At 40.9% G+C, this 9,255-nt stretch overlaps 1 protein-coding gene across 6 annotated transcripts in view; it reads left to right on the top strand.

The window, feature by feature from the left end:
- The first annotated feature begins 337 nt into the window (after positions 1–337).
- Positions 338–9,255, top strand: part of Kap3 (kinesin associated protein 3) — a 146,583-nt gene continuing 137,665 nt past the window's right edge. For all 6 annotated transcript variants that reach the window (XR_011041518.1, XM_068360793.1, XM_068360792.1 and 3 more), the window contains exons 1-4: positions 338–483; positions 2,793–2,910; positions 3,417–3,579; positions 4,733–4,921. Coding sequence is in view for 5 of the 6 variants with exons in the window: in XM_068360793.1 (XP_068216894.1) it covers positions 452–483; positions 2,793–2,910; positions 3,417–3,579; positions 4,733–4,921 (502 nt within the window). In the remaining variant the exon portion in view is untranslated. The remainder of the gene's footprint in view (positions 484–2,792; positions 2,911–3,416; positions 3,580–4,732; positions 4,922–9,255) is intronic.

Here is a 9,255-nt window from a genome sequence, read left to right as displayed (position 1 = left end):
AACACTAAACATATTACAAAGCATTGGCCCAAAATATTCTTTAAAAATTATATCATTCTAGTTATTTGCAGTTTAAATACGCAATTTTATTAAAAGAGATACTCATAACTGAAAATTGGTGTAAAGAATATACCCAATGTTTGACTGATAGTATTGGTACCGTTTAAAACTAAACATATTACAAAGCTCAATATATAATGCTTTGGTACAAAATATTCTATATAAAATTAAGTCACAATTATTTTTAATTATCTACAGTTTAAATACGCAATTTTATTAAAAGAGATACCCATAACTGAAAATTGATGTAAAGAACATATCCAATGTTTGTTTTGATCGATGAATTTTTGACAGATCCTGCTTGGAATGTCTGCGATTGAGACCAGGCAACTACGGCAACTCCTAAAATTTTATTTTAATTAGTCGGGAAACAACACTTTTGAATATCAAAATGCAAGTAGAAGATGCTAGATACTTGAAGAAGTAAGTAGAGTAGTGTTCTGTTTGGTATGGAATTGTGAAAGGATCAATTTAGCTTAGTTTAACCTGGTTGATTGGCCTTGTCCGAAACATGGAAACTGTAACCTAACTCAAAAAGATCAGGTCACAAAGACCCTTTGAAATTTTATTGCAATGCCTATTGATAAATTTAATTTTAGGCTAGGGGCGGGCTTGGGGTATTAGAATATATACGTGATAGTGGTTGGACAAATTGTACTTCACTTTCTATAAGAAATCAGTGAGATGGCAAGGTTTAGAGGTAGAAAACCCAATGTAGAACCAAAGGTAGTATTGTACTGTATTACAGGTTAATAAAAAACTACTTTTATTATATAGAAAAAGGTCCGTTCTCTTCGAAAATTACACTCGTTCCTGTCGGAAATGAAGTTTCATAAATTTATATATATCTATATCCACCAATAATGGGGGACCCCCAGTGAGAACTCGGGGTTTTGGGTGTGGGAAACATACTGGGGAAATGGTATATAATTGTAAAACAAGCCTTTTCTTCTCTGTACATTACCTTCTTGGATGTATAATAAACCAATGAAAAAATACGCTAGTTATCTATATCCTATACTAACGGTTATGTAAAACTTGCCGAACAAAATGAACTGGGGACCAAATTGGAAATTGGGGTTTTCTGGTTGAGGGGAAAACACAGAATGAGTAAATTAGAGGGATGCAACTAATCCAGCCTCGCCAACCTACCTTAACCTAGGCTACTGGGTCCTCCTTTATTACTTATATGGGAGGTAGCGTCAGCCTTTAATGACCCAGCACCTGTTTTAACCTGACCGCGACTTCATATCACTTTTAAAAAATGAGGTGTATGTATGATGACAGCCATGCTCCATAACCCCTATTTCAACCATACCAGTGAGAATACGGCAGTCTAAGGGGTATTTTCCGGGGGGGGGGGGGGTTTATCCTCTATTAGTTAAGTAGGGAAGGATATGGCTTCTAGGTTAGGTTAGGTTGGGAAGTTTAGGTTACATGGTGTTCAATGCTTGTGTTCCTGTCTGCCGTTATACAAAGGCGCTTAAGAATTTAAATGATACGACTATGCACTTAGGTTAAGCTCATTGACCTTACCTTAAAGTTGTAGGTTGGGATTAGCCTTCCATTGTGAATTTAGTTTTTTATTTGGTAAAAGTCATCAGATAGATTGCACTTTCAAAATATTTGACGTTACTTGAAGCCAGGTGGTGCAAGAATAGCAATCTGGCTTTGAATCATTAGATATACTGTACTGTATCGTAAAATATACCAAAATAGATAGCCAATAGAGCACATATTGAAAGTAATTGATGTCCTAAGAAGCTGATTGTCTGGAGTTATACCTAAATTGCAAATGAATGATTTACTGTGTAACTCGAGTAAGAGCTTATGTTTCGGTATTAGGTCTATTCCAATTTCAAGGAAAGATAAAATTTCTGACACTAATATTCATTATTTACCTTAATTGGAAAGCATAAATATATTACATGAAATCTAATGGTAATAATGCTCTTAACCTAATGAGTAAGTTTTTATATATAATATGGGATGCAAAGAGATCAACTCTACAGATGATCTATAAAGCATTAGTTTTAGATAGAACAGATTATGGTAACCCAATTTATGGATTGGGATCTGAAGCTAGTTTAAATCTTTATATCCTATACACATTCAAAGTCTGAGACTTTTTAGTGGAGCCTTTAGATCTTCCCCAAATATGTCGGTTTTATGTGAAAGTGGGGGACCCAGCTTTGCCCTTTCACTGAGAAAAAGATCAAAGCCTTTGGTAAGAGTGCAGTAATACATCAATACTTGTTGCAGTTGAAGACAAAAGTGAAGAGCTTCTGACAGGTCCCTAGGGGTTGGACAGGCTTTTCGCTACCTCTCACTGCCCGCCTTTAACTGCATTGTTAACGTATGAAATGGCCGTTCCACTTCCGCGGAAGGCATTTCCCCGTTTTAAAGGTCGAAAAGTTTCTACAAGCTTAAGAACAAATATAAAGTTGAAATGATAGTTTATCACTGCCAATATGATAAACAGAAATAAGTTTGTAAAAGATTATCTATAGTAAAAGTTAGTTATAGGGTTGCCTATACTAGCCATCTAATCTTAAAATAAAACATGAGAGAATTACTTTAGAAAATTTACCTGTGACTTTATCACATGAGGAACTTTTAAGTTCATTACAGTATTCAGGTATTTTGCATAATATATTTTGAGTGGTAGAATAAGCTATCACTGTATTTAGGTTAATATTACAATACATATAATTTTACATTTTTAATTACAGAAAAGTGAAAGTGGGATCTCTAGATGTTCACCCAACAGAGAAAGCATTAATAGTCAATTATGAACTAGAAGCAACTATTCTTGGACAACTAGGAGATCCTATGTTAGGTGACAGAAAGGTATGTATTAAACATTATTTAGTATTGCTTTTCTTAAATCAAAATCATCAAGATGTACAGTACAGTATATTAATAACTAAGAATGTTTCAACATTATTTGTTATGATTTTTTTGTATGGTTACCATTATTCCAAACATTTATTGATTTGTACGTGTTAAGAGTTTTATTGACCAATTCTGTTCTGTAAATATTTAGAAGAAAACATGAAAATCTCTTAAAGATATTTTAAAAATTGTGACTCATTTTATGGCATAATGTACCAGTAGAATACCTGTAGTTAAAGACTGAAAACTTTGTGAATGTAGTAGCCTTGTACCAGATACTTTTCTCTTCATTTAGTTTTTAATGAGCTTGATGGTGGTTATATGCTTTTGGTTATAACCAGAAATTGACAAATTGCCTTAATATAATGGTCTCAAAAGCTTAAGGGTGTTTAGAACCTCAAGAATTACTTGAAATAATTAGTAGCCTTGACTTTGCAGTGTCTTATTTCTTTCTTTTTCAGGAATGTCAAAAAATTATACGCTTGAAGAGTTTAGATAGTAACACCGATGTTGCTGCCTTAGCAAAAGAAGTTGTTGAAAAATGCAAATTAATTCATTCTTCCAAACTGAGCGAAGTTCAACATCTCATTACTTACCTACTTTCAAGAAAAGATACTGCCAGAGGTTTGTGTTTTATTATTTTTTCTTCATTTGATCTTAATGGAGAGATTAGGTGCCGTTGACATCATACAGCTCTTATTGCAAGTATTGCAAGTTGATAGTAATAATTAATACTGCAGTAGTTTAACAAAATATAAAATTTAATAAGGTAAATTTGTTTTTTAGTTAAAGACGCTTTTTTTTCTCTACATAATATTGATTGTGAAGGATTTAGTTACCTACCTATCAGTAGTTGGTGCTTGCTGTGGTAGTTCTTTCTACCATTGGGAATTGACTGTTTCTCATGAACACTTTGATGATGTAATTTATTCTTTATGTTAAATGCTTAATTCTGTTATCAACTTTATTTACTAGTGTTTCAATTAGTTTTCCATGATATACATTACAGTTAGCCTATAACATTTGGACGGGTTAAGTAACAAACACACCTGTGCATGTTGAATTTCTATGAATAATTTCTACTCCTCTTATTACCTTGTTAGAGAAGATGAAAAGCCATTATTACATAAGTTTGTGAAATTTCACTTACACTGTATATCAATATCAGTCTCAATTTCCTCTCCTTTTTTTTTATAACTGCGTATGCTATGGTGTATTTAATCTTATACAGTATAACTCAATGCTCCATGTCTTTTCGGCTACGGTAAATTCACTCCTACATACTGAATTCACCTTAGATAATAGGGAAGAGTAAGTTGGGACTGGTACTGTTACTTTAGGAAATTTTCAAACGCTCCATGTGATACGGTAATTGGTTTTTGTTTTTTATATTAAGGCATGTTCTATATTTGGTGTTTTATAATTGTGAATAGTTACTAAAAATATTACTTAATTGAACTACTGTATCTTCCCGCAAATAATCACTGTTAAACCTGTGAATGTTACCAGTTTCTTCAACCTGGCCACTGAGTTGATAATGTATGGTAACTATATTTTGTAGAGTCAGTGATTAGGTTAAAGTATCTTATTGGTCATCCAGGACAAGGTGTTGAGGCCAATATACTGTTAAAATTTTTTTTTCCTTTGATGTAGTTTTTTTTGGAAACTGCAAAGTCAATACAGGTAGTTATTGGTCATTTTGAATTTGCCCCCCTCATGATCTTTTCTTACAACTGAAATTTTAGTTTATTCTTTGAGCTCTTATTTATACTTTTAGATGTCCATGTGGGTCTCGAGCATCCTGTCCCAAATATTCCTGATGGCATGAATGAGCAAGCAAACTTGAATGAGTTGGATTCGTACATGGAAATGTTGTATGAAGAAATGCCTGAAAAGGTCAAGGGAGCATCATGTATTTTGCAGCTTGCAAGAAATCCAGATTATCTTGAGGAATTATGTCAGAATGGTAAGTTTTTCATAATTTATTTGCAGGGCATATTTTGTGATACTGTACCGACACTTTGATTTTAATAGCTGGAAACTTTTATCAGGTGTCTAGCAGGCTGTATTTTAATGCCAAGCTCATCTTTGTGATGAATATCTTTACATCATCCATCACCCTCTGTGATTTCATGTGCCTCCATAGAAGTCTTCTTCCTGCCACTTCCATGTCTACTGTTTTTCTGACTTACCGGTATTTTTAAATATTTAACTTAGCCGGTGAATATATAATAGCTGCAACTCTGCGGCTCGACAGACAACATACTTAAAAAACTCGCGAGCGATCGCTATGCAGGTTGCGGGTGTGCCCACCAGCGCCAACTGTCGGCCAGATACCACTCTCGGATGTAAACAAAACCTTCAATTCTTCTCTGTCGACGTTGACGACAAGACGTACTTTTACTCGCTGTAGAACCTGGAGTTTTCCCATCATATTTGGTGAAGTACTTTAATTTGGTTTGAGCTTTCGCAGTACAGGTGTTTTTCTTCAAAATAAACCCTTGAACTCTTTTTTGAATCGGATTATTTGTTGATGACTTAGATCGTTTTTTGGAATTTCCTTTGACTAATTCAAAATGGCTGACCCTTCTCAAGTTCCTAAGTTTCAAAAGTGTAATGCTAGGGACTGTAATAGGCGTCTTCCAAAGGCTTCTCTCGACCCTCACACTGTTTGTTCCAATTGTCGGGGTAAAACCTGTCAATTGGGAGATCGGTGTGAGGAATGCGTGGGCCTTTCGGAATTCGATTGGATCGAATTTGATAAATATACACGCAGACTAGAGAGAGATAGGGTAAGGAGAAGTTCTTCTAGGTCCGTAGATTTTTCCTCTCCACATGCCCCTGAACCTAATCCTTCCCCTGTAGTGGTTGTTCCTAACCCCCCTCCTAGCACTCAGGAACCGTCTATGCAAGACATGATGCGTGCTATTCATGCCTTGGGGGAGAGAGTTGAGGCTTTAGCGAGTGACCGTAATCAACTCATGGCGGACGTGAAGGAACTCAAGTGCCAAAGTGCCACGGCGGAAAGTGGGAAAGTGCCTAGTGTTACGCAAAGTGTTGTGAACAGTGTTGCGACCGAGGGTTCGTCTGTTCGTGCCTGTCGTTCACCTAGTCCGGGACCTCTTGCAAGCTCCCAAGCCCAGGGGAGAAGCAATGTCGTACGACTTATGGGTTCGAGAGGCCTTGATCAGCGAACAGACGTTCCCTCTTTGGTATCAGGCGTATCTCGTCAAGATCGCCCCTACCATAAGACGAGAGAGCCCATTTTTACCTCGTCGTCCGAAGGCGTTTCACGTAAGAAACCATGGAGCAAGGTCTCTAGACCTTTAAAACGCAAGTCGGTCCCTTCAGGACAAGTCCAACGTCCCGGATGTAGCCACTCGGACAGTTCGGACCCGTTGCCGTCATCTGATGACTGCTCGCCGCCTAAGAAAGGCAAAGTTGTGCCGTCTCAGTCGCTAACCCCGTCTGTTACCGCACCCGCTTCCGTAGACCCTAAATGGGTGTTACTGCAAGACATGCAGTCTAAGCTTGCGTCCCTTATGGAGGACTACAACGCAGAGAAGGTTTCCGTTGAACCTACTGGCCGTCAGCCATCCAAGCGTTCTGTTGTGCGTCCTGTTGACGTTGATGTAGCATTCTCGCGTCAACCAGTTGGGGTTGTACCTCCCCCGATGCGATCCCGTGTGGATTTCCAGCCGAACGTTGACGTTAGGCAACTCACTGATGCGACTGGTGACGTTCAGGACGTTCACCAACCATCAAAGTTGACTTGTTTTGACGCGGTGCGTCAACCTCCGCAACCCAGTATGGTGTTGACTGCACAACCCAGACGGTCTAAACAGTCTCGGGTGGACGCTGTGCGTCCTCGCGCACCTGTTGTTGTTGACAGTTCCCAGACTGTTCAGCAGTTTCAGGACGCTGCGTCCTGCTCCATCACGTATGCACCAGTGCGGCCGGACGCTGCGAGTCAAACGTTGCCTACCCCTTTGCCGTTTTCTCATCAGTTATCAGATGAGGAACTTTCAGATGAGGACGTTGCTGAACCACAGCCTGAGGATCAGCCTTCAGATTTAGATGAGCCTAAAGCAGTTCCACCATCTATGGACTTTAGAAAAGTCATGCTTGTTTTTAAAGAGTTGTTCCCTGAACACTTTATCTCTGTGGCTCCTCGTTCGCCGCCGTCTGAGTTTGTTTTAGGCGTTCCTGCTGCCATGCCAGCCTTTACGAAACTCGTTCTCTCTCGCTCATCCAAGAGAGCTTTACGGCTGTTAGGCGATTGGTTGGAAACCAAGAGGAGTTTAGGGAAGACTGCCTTTGCCTTCCCTCCATCTAAACTCTCGTCTAGATCGAGCGTCTGGTATGCCACGGGAGAAGTTCTCGGCTTGGGAGTTCCTGCTTCTGCCCAGGGCGACTTCTCAAGTCTTGTAGACTCTCCCCGCCGCCTTGCCATGAGACGCTCGAAGATTAGTTGGTCATCCTCGGACCTGGACCACCTTCTTAAAGGCATCTTTAGGGCGTTTGAAGTTTTTAACTTCCTGGACTGGTGTTTGGGAGCCCTGAGTAGGAAAATCTCATCTGCCGATAGGGATGTTTCCTTACTCATTATGTCCTGCATGGACAAGGCCGTCCGCGATGGATCCAACGAGCTTGCTGCTTCATTCACGTCCGGAGTCCTAAAGAAACGAGAATCTCTGTGCTCTTTTCTTTCAGCAGGAGTGACGCCATGTCAAAGATCTGAGCTACTCTTTGCGCCCTTGTCTAAGTGCTTGTTTCCTGAAGTCTTAGTTAAGGAAATTGCCTTGTCTTTAGTGCAGAAGGACACCCACGATTTAGTTGCGTCCTCGGCTCGCAAAGCTCCCCCTTTGCCTGCCTTGTCTGCTAGACCTAGGATAGACACTCCAGCGTCCAGGTTTATTCCGCCCTTTCGTGGCAGAGCCCCCAGCAGGGGAGGTGCTCGTGCCGAAGGGAAGAGAGGAAAGAGGAAAGGATCCAAGTCCTCGCAGGGCAGAGTCTGACTGCCCGCAACTTCAGACAGCAGTAGGTGCCAGACTCAAGAACTTCTGGCAAGCCTGGGAGAAGAGAGGCGCAGATCAACAATCTGTGAGGTTGCTCAGAGAGGGGTACAAAATCCCTTTTGTACGCAGACCTCCTCTAGCGACGTCCCCCATCGATCTCTCTCCCAGGTACTGAGAGGAAGCAAAGAGACAAGCCCTGAAACTGGAAGTGTCTCTTTTACTAGAGAAGGAAGCGGTGGTCAAAGTCTCGGACCTTCAATCACCGGGGTTTTACAACCGTCTCTTCCTAGTATCAAAGAAGACAGGAGGTTGGAGACCGGTGCTAGATGTCAGTGCTCTGAATGTCTTTGTCACAAAGACGAAGTTCACCATGGAGACCACAAAGTCAGTCTTAGCAGCGGTCAGAAAGGGAGACTGGATGGTCTCTCTCGACCTAAGGGACGCTTACTTCCACATCCCCATTCACTCAGATTCCCAACCTTTTCTGAGATTCGTCTTCGACGATGTGGTGTACCAGTTTCGGGCCCTGTGCTTTGGCCTAAGCACGGCTCCTCTCGTGTTTACGAGGCTTATGAGGAATGTGGCAAAATTCCTCCATTTATCGGACATCCGAGCCTCCCTTTATTTGGACGACTGGCTTCTCAGAGCCTCTTCCAGTCATCGCTGTCTGAAGGATCTCAATTGGACTCTAGATCTGACCAAGGAATTGGGACTCCTAGTCAACTTGGAAAAGTCCCAACTGATCCCATCCCAAACTATTCTGTATTTAGGGATGGAGATTCACAGTCCAGTTTTTCGGGCTTTTCCGTCGGCCCCCAGAATAGATCAAGCCCTGCTCGTCATCCAGAAGATGTTGAAGAAAGAACGTTGCTCATTCAGGAATTGGATGAGTCTGGTAGGAACGCTATCATCCCTGGAGCAATTTGTCTCGCTAGGAAGGCTACACCTCCGACCTCTACAATTCCATCTAGCTTTTCACTGGAAAAAGGACAAGACGCTAGAGGCAGTCTCGATCCCGATTTCCGAAAAGATAAAGACTTGTCTGACTTGGTGGAAAGACAATATCAGTCTACGAGAGGGTCTTCCCCTAGCAGTTCAGAAACCCAACCACGTTCTCTTCTCAGACGCATCGGACTTGGGCTGGGGCGCGACGCTGGACGGTCGGGAATGCTCAGGTCTGTGGACCTCAAGTCAGAGGAGCATGCATATCAACAGCAAGGAGCTTTTGGCGGTTCACCTGGCCTTGATAAGCTTCGAGAATCTCCTTCGAGGCAAGGTGGTG

Source organism: Palaemon carinicauda, chromosome 37, assembly GCF_036898095.1.
Source record: "Palaemon carinicauda isolate YSFRI2023 chromosome 37, ASM3689809v2, whole genome shotgun sequence".
Classification (NCBI taxonomy): Eukaryota; Metazoa; Arthropoda; class Malacostraca; order Decapoda; family Palaemonidae; genus Palaemon; species Palaemon carinicauda.
The sequence above is the reverse complement of the archived record's forward strand: the minus strand, read 5'-3'. Positions and strand labels throughout refer to the sequence as shown.